The sequence below is a fragment of the Pseudophryne corroboree genome, chromosome 9 (genome assembly GCF_028390025.1).
Source record: "Pseudophryne corroboree isolate aPseCor3 chromosome 9, aPseCor3.hap2, whole genome shotgun sequence".
NCBI classification, from domain to species: domain Eukaryota; kingdom Metazoa; phylum Chordata; class Amphibia; order Anura; family Myobatrachidae; genus Pseudophryne; species Pseudophryne corroboree.
Window position 1 is genome coordinate 264,080,055 of NC_086452.1, and position 13,667 is coordinate 264,093,721.

Consider the following 13,667-nt stretch of genomic DNA (forward strand, 5'->3'; position numbering starts at 1 on the left):
TATCCCAAGGCTTCCCAGATTATGGAAAGTGGGGGGCTCCAGCATTGGGGACAATGGCAGCGTGATCACATCAAATGAAGAGTATGATCAATCATCACCCTTCAAATATCTTGCACTGCAGCTCTCTGCCCAGTCAGGGCCTAAATCAGAAGTGGATGTAATGCAAATATTTGCATAGCTGAGTGATTATTTGTTACTGCGCCAAGAGTCCTGAAAACACCTATGGCACAAGCGTTCCCCTGATTGCATGCAGTGGGACACAGGGAGCTGGGTGGCTGCTGGAGGGAGTGTGACACAAAGCGACATGAGAGGCTGCTAGAGGGAGTGGGACACAAGGGGAGGTAGAAGGCTGCTGGAGGGACAAAGTGGGAAGATGAGAGGCTGCTGGGGGGACTGGAACACAGAGGGAGGTGGGAGACTGTTGCAGATAGTGGGACAAAGAGAGAGGTGAGAGACTGCTAGAGGGAGTGGGACAAAAGGGAAGGTGAGGGGCTGCTGGTGGGATAGTGGGGGAGATGAGAGGCTGATGGAGGGAGTGGGACACAGGGTGAGGTGAGAGGCTGCCGGAGGGACACAGGGGGAGGTGAGAGGCTGCTGGAGGGACACGGGGAGGTGAGAGGCTGTTGGAGAAACACAGGGGGAGATGAGAGGTTGCTGGTGGGACAAAGGGGGAGATGAGAGGCTGATGGAAGGAGTTCAACACAGGGTGAGGTGAGAGGCTGCTGGTGGGATTGAAACACAGTGGGAGGTGAGAGGCTGCTTTTGGGACACGAGGAGGCAAGAGGCTGCTGTACACAACAGTAGGTGGAAGGTTTCGGGAAGGACACAGAAGATGAGGATCTGCTGGTGAGACACAGGGAAAAGTGAGAGGCTGCTGAAAAGACACAGGAAGAAGTGAGAGGCTGTTAGGGGGATAGGGACACAGGGGGAGATGAGAGGCTACTGGGGGGACATAGTGTGAGATGAGAAGCTGCAGATTGGACACAGTTGGAGGTGAGAGATTTTGAAGGAACACAGTGGGAGGTGAACTGTTGGAGAGACACAAGCGAGATGGTATTAGAGTGATGCAGGGGTGCTGTGGGGCAATGACTACCACATCTAATCATTGAGGAGGGCCTATTGAGGAGGGCAACATTTTAGACATGATGAATTGCTACATATACTGTAGCTGTAGCAAAACATCACATCTAAAAGTTTTCCCTTCAAAATGTAACATTTGCTCTCCTCACTGATTAGGTGCAGGGTGCTAGAATGAACACTACACTTAAAATTACTCTGAAAACACCTATCCCAAAAAAAATAATGTGATGTATTTTATAGATTGTTTTACAAATGGAGCCACACTAATTGACTATAAGTTTTCATATAATACTCATACGCATTTTGCAATGGGAAGGCAAGTTCATCCTTCAGACTGTCACTCTCCATACATTGTTTAGATCCCCCTTATTTTCATTTCTGTTGTTGAGCTTTTGCAGCTTTCATCTTTAATACACATCACAACTATTCACCATCTTAGGCCCTGGCCTGGCTGACCTTACCTAGCTCCAACTTTCCAGTTGCACACACTTGGCACAGTAGTAATGTTCTCATACCATAACAGAATTTCCTAAATTAAATTTAAGTTACATATTTTTCCATTTACTCTCGTTGAATAGCTGAAGTATTAAAAATGCCAATGGTTTCCATAAAATTCAGTTGTAAGTTGCTCAAGTTTGTATGAGATATTGTCTTTATAAATGAAACACTTTCCGTTATAAAGTGAAGATTGTGTAATGCCTGACTAATGCTATGTTATGTATATTTTGTAAAAGTTCCCTGTACTCCTAGTTTAGGTTGATGGTAGGGAGCTATTGCCCCTGTATGGTGTGGTCAGGATGTGTGCCTAGCTAGATTTAGTGTGACTGAGCATCATCCATCTTATCTGACCAGGTGTCTTGCTGTCCAAGAGAGTTGACTATGCAGAGCTATAACCTCAGCTATTTTTGTATATAGTTACCCTGACCAATTTGTGTTTAATCCAGCTCTGCTCAGGGCAAATTGGATTAAACAATTTGCCCTGTGCAGAAGGGGGCCTGCGGCATTGCACACAGGCTGGCATCAGACTGTCATTGATTGACAGTCTGATGCCGTTTCGGAAGTGTGGAGCTGTCAGCAACAGGCTCCGTTTGGATAAGGGATCTCTGTTGTAGGACAGAGATGTCGTGGTTTCTACGACGAGCGGCTTGCGCGGCACCATGGGTGCCGCAAGCCACTCGATGGTTGGTGCTTTGATTAGATGCTGCGTCCTAGGACGCAGTTCGGATACTACAGCAGCAGGAAGTGTCTGCATGTAATAGACGCCTCCTGCTGCATCTACATCAGCGCTATCACTGCTGCGCCCAAGGAAGCACCAGCAATAGCTAATCCAACTGCACATGAATGACCACCCATGTTTTCTGGTACATAATTATTTAACTTCAGGATTGTGCTCTGCTGTGTATCACAGAAATATTTAATTATACTCTTCTGTATTTTATTTGGCAGAGGATGATGTGTTTAGTGGAGATAATACGATTGATATGCTGATTGAAGACCAGCTAATAAAGCATGAAATACAACATCACAGTACCACAGAAGATCCATTTCCATCAAAAGAGCCAGTAACATCAAATACTGTTGAAAAGAAAACAGATATAAAACTAAGTGGGCACTCTAGCACTGATCACTCTACTATATTATTTAGTAAAGGTTCAGTTACCACTTCTACAGATTTTGAATTGACCAAACAAGCCACCTCTATGCAACAAGTAACTACAGAGCAGGTTACAACCACGGAGGCCACAACAACTGTGTTTACAACAGAAGACTCTAATGATCCAACCATAATCTTAGAACCAACTCAAAGACCTATGTCTGATTTTATTCACTTGAGCACAGCAACACCTGTGACATCAGAGGATCCCAAAACAAGCTCAAAACCATGGAAAACAACTATGACTAAAATTAACACTGATAATAATAAGGAAGCAGAAGATGATCTTCAGAAAGTTATTGGTAAGATATAATACTTATTTCATATCTTTATTTTGTGTTGCATATGCAAATCTTCCTGCAGGCTTATGCCTTCCCATGCTTGGGATAGGCATAAAGATATCGTTACAGACACCTAAGGATCAAAAGGTTAAAAAAGAATGCAGATTATATGGGCTGTGTGGTTCTTATGTGCTGTCAAATGTTTCTGTTATATTCCAAGTTACAAGGTCACTGAATGATATCCATTGATATAATTTTATTTCTATCCGATACAGCCACACCAAATGATTTTTTCTTTTCTCCTGTATGTATGGGTTTTTACCACATTTTCCGCTTAGTACATCCCGCCCAGAGAGAGGAGGGAGAGAGGGGATAGAGATAGCTGGACACAGATGGAGAGATAGAGAGAGGTGGGAGAGAGAAAGAGAGAGGTAGAGAGGGAAGGATTCAGATGAAGAGAGGGAGGAGGAGAGATAGAAAGAGAGGTGAAAGGGGGAAAGGGAGGAGACGAGAGAGAGAGGAGGGAGAAAGAAGGAGGCACTGGAAAAAGCAGAACAGAGGATAAAGTGGATAAAAGGCACACAAACTGGGGGGGGGGGGGGGGGGGGTCTGGAATAGGGAAAAAGTGTAAGGTAAGTACGCTCATCTAAGCTGCAGTGTGATTAGGATCTTGTCATGTTGTCTTTCTGTGTGAGGAAGCAGAGGTCCCTTTTAGAAGGGGGAGCCACCATAGTAGAGAGCAGCAGTGACAGGCTGCAGGCTTACCCATGAGTGCCACGTGTCCTTTATGCATGGGGGGAAGGAAAGGTGGTCACTCACGGCTGCTTCTGCACTGTTAGGAGGAGAAACCATATATTAAGTAATTGCGCTGCAGCCACAATAGTGCGCTCAACACACCTGTAGTGATGAGATATTTACACATTATATTTTTAATAACATTGTCAGTATATAATTCTGACTATTTTATTGGTAGGGACCCCCACACAGTACTCGCTTGTTATTATTAACCTTTATTTATATAGAGACACAAGTGATCCGCAGTGCCCAATTACAGAGTACATAAAAAACATAAGCAAAACAAGAACAAGACAAAATTAGAGATGTGCGGCGGGCACATTTCGTGTTTTGTGTATTGGTTTTGGTTCTGGTTCCATGCTCGTATTTTGGATCTGGATTGGTGTTGCCAAAACCACCCTTTCGTGTTTTGGTTTTGGATCTGGATTATTTTTTAAAGAAAAAATAAAAACAGCTAAAATCACAGAATTTGGGGGTAATTTTGAGCCTACGGTATTTTTAACCTCAATAACATTCATTTCCACTCATTTCCAGTCTATTCTGAACACCTCACACCTCACAATATTGTTTTTAGGCCAAAAGGTTGCACTGAGGTGACTGGATGACTAAGCTAAGCGACACAAGTGGGCGGCACAAACACGTGGCCCATCTAGGAGTGGCACTGCAGTGTCAGACAGGATGGCAATTTTAAAAAAACAGGCTCATGATGCAAAGAAGAAAAAGAGGTGCAATGAGGTAGCTGTATGACTAAGCTAAGTGACACAAGTGTGCGGCACAAACAACAAGGGACGTGCTGGAATTTGCCCAGATGTAATACACGCACAATATTGGTGGAACAGGAGAGCGTACCCCTAAACCACACACACACACACATACACGCACACGGCAAAGCCTGTTAAATTAATTTGGATAATAATAACCCGTTTATTTGGAGCTATTATAATAATATGCAGCACAGGCGAGCGTACCCCTAAACCACACAGTGCGAACCCTGTAAAAATTATTTATTGCACATCATGCAAAGAAGAAAAAGAGGTGCAATGAAGTAGCCGTATGACTAAGCTAAGCGATACAAGTGTGCGGCACAATCACCTGGCCCATCTAGGAGTGGCACTGCAGTGCCAGACAGGATGGCACTTAAAAAAATAGTCCCCAAACAGCACATCATGCAAAGAAGTAAGAGAGTTGCAATGAGGTAGCTGTATGATTAAGCTAAGCGACACAAGTGTGCGGCACAAACACCTGGCCCATCTAGGGTTGGCACTGCAGTCCCACTCCTAGATGGGCCAGGTGATTGTGCCGGCAGTATCACTGGACTGGATTTATACGCCAGTACCACTGGATTTATACGGCAGTACTACTGGACATATACAGCAGTATCACTGGACTGGATTTATACGCCAGTACCACTGGAATTATATGGCAGTACCACTGGACATATACGGCAGTATCACTGGACTGGATTTATTCGCCAGTACCACTGGACATATATGGCAGTATCACTGGAAATATATGGCAGTACCACTGAAATTATATGGCAGTACCACTAGACAGGATTTATACGCCAGTACCACTGGATTTATAGGGCAGTATCACTGGAATTATATGGCAGTATCACTGGAATTATATGTCAGTTACCACTGGACATATACGGCAGTATCAATGGACTGGATTTATACGGCAGTTTCACTGGACTTATACGCCAGTACCACTGGAACTATACAGCAGTATCACTGGACATATACGGCAGTATCAATTGACTGGATTTATTTTATACGCCAGTACCAGTGGATTTATACGGCAGTACCACTGGACATATACGGCAGTATCAATGGACTTACACAGCAGCACAGGGACACCACCACTGGACTGATGCAGCACAACACAGCACCACTGGACTGGACTTATACAGCAGCACTGGACACATGGCAGCAGAGGACACCACCACTGTGACTGGACTGATGCAGCACAAGACACCACCACTGGACTGATGCAGCACAACACAGCACCACTGCACTGGATTTATACAGCTACACTGGACATATGGCAGCAGAGGACACCACCACTGTGACTGGACTGATGCAGCACAGGGACACCACCACTGGACTGATGCAGCACAACACAGCACCACTGCACTGGATTTATACAGCTACACTGGACATATGGCAGCAGAGGACACCACCACTGTGACTGGACTGATGCAGCATAAGACACTACACTGGACTGAGCAGCACAAGACAGCACTGCAATTGCCACCTCACTTTCCCTCCCGCACAGACACTGAAGACCGAGACACGTCCTCTCGCTACCCTCTCCAATGCCGGAGTGAAAATGCCGGTGATGCACGGCTCCTTATATGGAATCCAAAACCCGCGAGAATCCGACAGCGGGATGATGACGTTTTGCCTCATTCTGGTTTCCGAATCAGGTGAGAAAACCCGAACCGGGTTCGGATCCGGGCTCGGGTAGTGAAGTCCGGTAGGGTTCGGTTCTCAGGGAACCGAACCCGCTCATCTCTAAAGACAATATAGGACAAGTACAGGAGATGTTAACATAGCTGCATCAGCAGACGACACTGAAATAAATATCAGGGTGGCAGAAAACCGAGGGATTTGGTGTCGTCGAAGGGAACATGGAGTAGAACATACTGTAGTTTAAGTAAAAGAAGGAAAACCACAAGAGAGAAGAGAGGGACAGACAGACAGGGGTGGACAGTAATCGTGGGACAGAGGGCTTAGAGTTTGCTGGGTTTGGTGAAGAAGTGGGTGTTGGGAGCGCCTTTGAAGTTTTGTAGAGAGGTGGAGAGTCTGAGTGGAAGAGGTAGGGAATTCCAGAGAAAGGGAGCAGCATGTGCAAAATCTTGGAGGTAGGAGTAGGAGGTGGAAAAGGTAGGCTGGAGAGGCGGCATGCATTAGCGGAGCAAAGAGGTTGTGCAGGAGTGTAAAGGGAGATAAGGTCAGAGATGTAAATGGGAGAGCAGTGGGTGAGGGCTTTGTAAGTGAGTGTGGAAGCTTGAATTGGATTCTGAATCACCAGGGACCCCAACACAGCGATCAACCCCTGGAGACACAAAAAGGGTAAGTTAGTGCACCTGGTAAGTACGGAATGCCGGCCATCCAAACACAACCCCTTATTACAGCTTACATCAGCATTAAGCACTGGATCAGCATAATTTCTTTGAACACTGCAAGTTGAATATTCAAACAGAAGGAGTGAAAACACATGGCGCTACCATACAATCATTCACCTCTTATATATAAAAGAGGAATGCTTACAAATTAAGGGCCTAATTCAGACCTGATCACAGCAGCAAATTTGTTCTCTAATGGGCAAAACCATGTGCACTGCAGGGGGGGGGGGCAGATATAACACGTGCAGAGAGAGTTAGATTTAGGTGGGGTGTGTTCTAACTGAAATCTAAATTGCAGTGTAAAAATTAAGCAGCCAGTATTAGGCTGCACAGAAACTATATAACCCACCCAAATCTAACTCTCTCTGCACATGTGATATCTGCCCCACCTGCAGTGCATATGGTTTTGCCCATTAGAGAACAAATTTGCTTCTGCGATCAGCTCTGAATTAGGCCCTAAGACCAATGCAAAGTTGAAACACACAATTCTTTCTTTATACAAGGGATTTCTTTCCCAAAGTTCTAAAACTTAAAATAAAAGAAAAATAGTGCAACCCGAGATGATAATCAGTCATAGAATTTTTATTGGTTCCACTCACATAAATGGAAATCACCAGTGAATATCATCCTCATTTTATATGTAGTCCAAACTTCAGAAAACATTCATCAAGGGGCTGCAAACTTGAAGAAATTGATATATAGTGCAATACAGACTCATGAAATAGATAAAATTTAATAAACTCACATAGAAGAAAACATAAAAAGCATATATCACCAAGAATGAATGGCACTCCTCACTTGAGGTCTCCCTTGTCCTAAGGCCTAGAATTCTGCTAATGCCAGATGTCAAATGGCAAGGTTTCCTTTCTCAGCCCTGGATACTGTGGCCGAATCACCTTTGCAATGTATTGGATTCAGGATCAGCGCTGCAAGTGGGCGGGTATGCGTGGGTACGGCATACCCTTAAGAATTTAGCTGCTGCTCCCTCCCATGCTGCTGCTCACCGCGCCGCTGCTGCATGAGGGGAGGAGAGTGCAGCCTGCGCCTCTCCTGCCCCTCAGTGTTTTCCTTCAATTCGGAGCTGGCCCGTGAGCCAATCAGAGCTCGCGGACCGGCAGCCAAGGCTCCTGATTGGATGCCGGACCACGAGCTTTGATTGGCTCACGGATCAGCGCCTAATTCAAGGTAGACACTGAGGGGCAGGAGAGGTGCACACTGCGCTCTCCTCCCCTCACACACAGGAAGCAGCAGCGAGGTAAGCAGCAGGGGAAGGGGGGGAGGGGGGCATGTGTACCTGGCACTGGGGTCATATCTGGCACTGCGGGGACATATGTATCTGGCACTGGGGGCATATCTGGCACTGTGGGCATCTTTGTATCTGGCACGGGGAGCATATCTGGCACTGGGGGCATTTCTGTATCTGGCACTGAGGGCATCTCTGTATCTGGCACTGGGGGGGGCATTTCTGTATCTGGCACTGGGGGCATCTCTGTATCTGGCACTGGGGGCATATCTGGCACTGGGGGGCATTTCTGCATCTGGCACTGGGGGCATCTCTGTATCTGGCACTGGGGGCATACCTGGCACAGCGGGGACATGTGTATCTGGCACTGGGGGCATTTCTGTATCTGGCACTGGGGGCATATCTGGCACTGGGGGCATATCTGCCACTGTGGGGGCATTTATGTATTTGGCACTGGAGGGCAATGTATATCTGACACAGTGTGGACATTTGTGTATCTGGCACTGTGAGGCAATGTATACCTGGCACTCTGGGGGCATTTGTGTAACTGGCATTGTGGGACAATGTGAGGCAATGTATACCTGGCAATCAGGGCGCATTTGTATATCTGGCACTGTGGGGCAATGTGTATCTGGCACTGTGAGGCAATGTATATCTGGCACTGTGGGGCATTTGTGTATCTGGCACTGTGGGGCAATGTGTATCTGGCACTGTGGGGCAATGTATATCTGGCACTCTGGGGGCATTTGTGTATCTGGCACTGTGGGGCAATGTGTATCTGGCACTGTGGGGCAATGTATATCTGGCACTGTGGGGCAATATATATCTGGCACTTTGGGGCAATGTATATCTGGCACTGTGGGGCAACGTGTATCTGGCACTATTGGGGTCATATGTGTATCTGCCCCCATTTAATTGGCCACGCCCCATGTGCCATTTGGCCACACCTATTTTTTTGGCACGCGCACCTTCGGCGCGCGCACACAGTACCTGTAAGACATTTTTTCTACTTGCACCACTGATTCAGGTGCCCCCAGTGCAGAGTCAGCAGAAAGCTGTCCCTGTGCTTGAATGCGCTTTTGGTCAAATAACCTTCCTCAGAAGCATGGGACATGATATCAAAAGGACCCACCTATATACCACCTCTAATCAACCTAAAACGCTGTACACCTAAAGCAATCAGCGGTGTTTACCGCCTGGACCGGAACTACATCACCAGAAGTGACACTTTTGCGTTCCACGTCTTTACCTGGACATCCTGTTTGCATTTCACCGCTTAGTAACCGATGATCCACCTACAACAACAGGATGATACGTCACTTAAAGGTGCCTTTTTATTATCTCCATTATATGTTCCAGTCAGCATTGTTTATAAGCTTATTAGCAGGCCAGCCACGTTTGTGAAAACCAAACAGAACAAAGAGAGAATGAGATCTCCTAAGCGAAGCTGTTCTCTTCACAGAAATACGGAGAGCCCGTACCACATCCAAAGACCGCTCTTTGTAGGATAAACCTGGAGAGGTAAAGGCCGGAATCACAATCTCTTGGTTAAGGTGGAAAGACGACACCACCTTAGGCAGATAACCAGGACGAGTTCTAAGAACCGCCCGGTCATGGTGAAAAATCAGAAAGGGTGACCGACAGGACAAGGCACCCAAATCTGAAACCCGTCTAGCAGAGGCAATAGCCAGCAAAAACAGGACCTTAAGAGTAAGCCATTTAAGTTCCACAGACTCAAGAGGTTCAAACGGAGACTCTTGTAAGGCATCCAGAACAACCGACAAATCCCAAGGAGCCACAGGAGGAACATAGGGAGGTTGAATCCGTAAAACACCTTGAGTGAATGTATGAACAACAGGCAGAGTCGCAATTTTTTTCTGAAACCATATCGACAAGGCAGAAATAGGAACCTTGAGGGAGGCCAGACGAAGGCCTAAGTCCAGGCCCTGTTGCAGAAAAGCCAAAAGTTTGGCAGTACTGAACTTGTATGCATCAGAATTCTTAGCTGCACACCAAGTGAAGTAAGAATTCCAGTCCCTATAATAAATCCGAGCAAAAGCCGGTTTACGGGCCTTCAGCATAGTTTGAATGACCGCCTCAGAAAATCCTTTGGCCCTCAGAACTGAAGCTTCAAGAGCCACGCTGTCAAAGCCAGTTGGGCCAGATCCTGGTAGACACAAGGGCCCTGAACGAGTAGGTCTTGGCGTTGCGGAAGTAGAAGAGGGCGCTCTGTCGAGAGACCCTGTAGGTCTGAGAACCAATGCCGTCTGGGCCACGCTGGAGCGATTAGAAGTAGTAATCCTCCTTCTTGCTTTAACGTCCGTATTACCCTGGGCAGGAGTGACACCGGAGGGAACACGTACGGCAGTCGAAAATTCCATGGAATTGGCAGCACGTCCACGAATGCTGCTTGAGGATCCCTTGTCCTTGCTCCGAAGACCGCAACCTTGTGATTGTGTCGAGACACCATCAGGTCCACATATGGTAGGCCCCACTTGTCCACTAGAAGTTGAAAGACTTCTGGATGAAGGCTCCACTCTCCGGCGTGTATGTCCTGACGACTGAGGAAGTCTGCTTCCCTGTTGAGAACCCCCGGAATGAAAACTGCCGATATGCCCAAAGAAGAATATTTGACACTTTCATCATTGCCATGCGGCTTCGAGTGCTGCCTTGATGATTTATGTATGCCACCGTGGTGGTGTTGTCCGACTATATTTGAACAGGCCTGTTCTGTACCAGAGGCAAGGCCAGTTTTAAAGCATTGGACACCGCCAGCAACTCCAGAATGTTTATAGGCAGGAGAGCTTTCTCCCTGGTCCACAGACCCTGAAGAAAGTGTTGCTCCAACACCGCACCCCAACCCCGCAGACTGGCATCCATAGTTAGAAGGACCCAGTTGGAGATCCAGAAGGGACGACCCCTGCTCAATTGCTGGTCCTGTAGCTACCAGGTCAGTGACAGGCGAAACTCCAGAGTCAAGGAGATCATGTGAGTCCTAATCCGTTGAGGCAGGCCGTCCCATTTGGAAAGGATCAACCTCTGCAGAGGGCGGGAATGATATTGAGCGTATTCCACCAAGTCGAAAACCGACAGCATGAGGCCTAGTACTTGCATCGCCGAGTGTATCGACACACATGGACGATATAGGAAGCATCTTATCTTGTCCTGAAGTTTCAGGACCTTGTCCAGAGACAAGAACAACTGTTGGTTGTGGGTGTCCACTAATGCCCCCATGCTCTGAGGAGGGACCAATGAGGATTTCTTCCAGTTGTTGAGCCACCCGTGGGCTTGCAAGAATCAGACCGTCAGTTCCAGATGACGAAGGAGAACCTCCAGAGTGTTCACCAGGATCAATAAGTCGTCCAGATACGGCAGGATCCTGATACCCTGACGGCGGAGCAGAGCCGTCATGACTGCCATGACCATGGTGAAGATTCTTGGAGCCGTGGTCAGACCAAAAAGCAAGGCCTGGAATTGAAATGTAGGTTGCCCATAGCAAACCGCAGGTATTGCTGATGCGACACTGCAATAGGTATATGTAGGTAAGCATCCTGTATATCCAGGGATACCATATAGTCCTTGGGCTCCAAGGCCAGAACAATAGAGCGAAGAGTTTCCATACGGCATTTAGATACCTTCACAAATTTGTTCAAAGACTTGAGGTTGAGAATGGGCTGAGAGGATCCATTCGGTTTCGGAACTAGGAACAGTGTTGAATAGGACCCCCTGCCTCTCTGAGCCAGAGGCACTGGCACTATCACTCCTGTGTCCAGGAGGGATTGTACCACCAAATGGAGAGTTTTTGCTTTTACCGGATCCGAAGGGATGTTTGTTGAGCAAAACTGGCGAGGGGGACGTTTCTTGAAAGAGATGGCGTGTCCGTGAGCGACAACTTCCTTTACCCAGGCATCTGAAGTGGTCTGGTCTGTAACCATACCTGGGCAAACTGTAGAAGACGGCCTTCCACCCTGGGGTCCCCCAGGTGGAGGCCCGACCCGTCATGCAGCAGGCTTGTCTGTTTTGGAAGCAGGCTGACGGGTAGCCCTGGAACGTTTAGGTTTGGGCGTAGTGGATTTGGAAGTGCAAGCCTGTTTCGGGTACGCCTGATCCTTGGCTTTACTTGGAGGTTGAAAGGAACGAAAGAAAGTACTTTTAGCCTTCGGAGACGAAGGATTAGTAGTAGGCAGACAGGCAGTTTTAGCTGATGCTAAGTCAGCAACAATCTTGTTGAGATCTTCCCCAAAAAGTATGTTTCCCTTAAAGGGGATCACCTCCAAGGTCTTTTTAGAGTCCAGATCTACAGACCAGGACCACAACCAGAGAATCCGGCGAGCCAGAATGGACGCAGTAGACGCCTTGGCTGCCAGGACACTGGCATCAGATGCTGCCTCCTGAATATAAAGAGAGGCTGTAATAATATATGAAAGACACTGTCTAGCATTATCAGGAAAATCAGATGGTAGCTCAGCTTCAGCTTCCTGAACCCAGGCTTCAATAACTTTTGCAGCCGAAGAAGCCGCAATAGTGGCCCATGCACAGCTCCTGCAAGAGTGTAGACTTCAAGCAACCCTCCACACGCTTATCCATCAGTTCCTTCAGAGAGGTGACGATAGTGACAAGCAGAGCAGATGACACCACCAGACGCGCGACCTGTGAGTCCACCGGCGGCGGTGTTTCCCAATTTTTACTTAACTCCGCAGCGAGGGGATAACGAGCTAGCATCTTCTTAGACAGGGAGAATTTTTTTTCCTGGATACTCCCAGCATTCCTGACGTATGTCAACCAAGTGGTCAGAATGTGGTAAAACTAATTTAGTAACCTTCTGACGCTTGAACTTATCGGGTTTCTTAGAGGTACCTGGAGGTTCTGCGTCGTCATCAATTTGAAGAATCAGCCTGATAGCCTCCAAGAGGTCAGGAATATCCACCTGTGTTATAGATTCCCCATTAGAAGCATCTGCATCAGTGTCTGAGGGGTCAGTATATACACCATCTTCATCGGATAAAGTATCTGAAACATGCGTGGATTGTGAGGAAGTAATGGCCCGCTTAGATGACCCCTTGGTCCAAGGCAGGTGAGGGTTAGGTTTTTGTTTAGCACAAAAATGATTTAATTGCTGTAACTGAGTGGACAGATTATCTGGCCATGGCAGATTAACTGCAGGGACAATATGTGGCTGTAATGGCACAGGAGGTCCCACAGGAGGCGCAAGTCTAGTTACTAGCGTAGTCAGCAAATTAGAGAAAGCAGCCCAAGGTGGGTCTTGATATGCACCCGGTGCTGCAGACTGACTGAGGGTTTTAGAACCCCCAGTACTTGAACCCTCAGTTGCTATGTTTTCCTCCAAGCAATCTGTGGCGTCAGCACTGCATGGTGCAGGATCAGCCATGGATCTACCGCCCTGTTTAGCAGACATTATTTGAAAGCGTAACCTTAGGGTGTAATAGTACAATATAGCCAGACAAAGTCCCTGACAAAAAAAAA

At 47.2% G+C, this 13,667-nt stretch overlaps 1 protein-coding gene across 1 annotated transcript in view; it reads left to right on the forward strand.

Moving 5' to 3' along the window:
* Window positions 1-13,667, forward strand: part of OLFML2B (olfactomedin like 2B) — a 296,438-nt gene that overhangs the window by 217,172 nt on the left and 65,599 nt on the right. Inside the window, exon 6 of the mRNA XM_063940271.1 lies at window positions 2,527-3,036. Within this exon, the coding sequence (XP_063796341.1) occupies window positions 2,527-3,036 (510 nt within the window). The remainder of the gene's footprint in view (window positions 1-2,526; window positions 3,037-13,667) is intronic.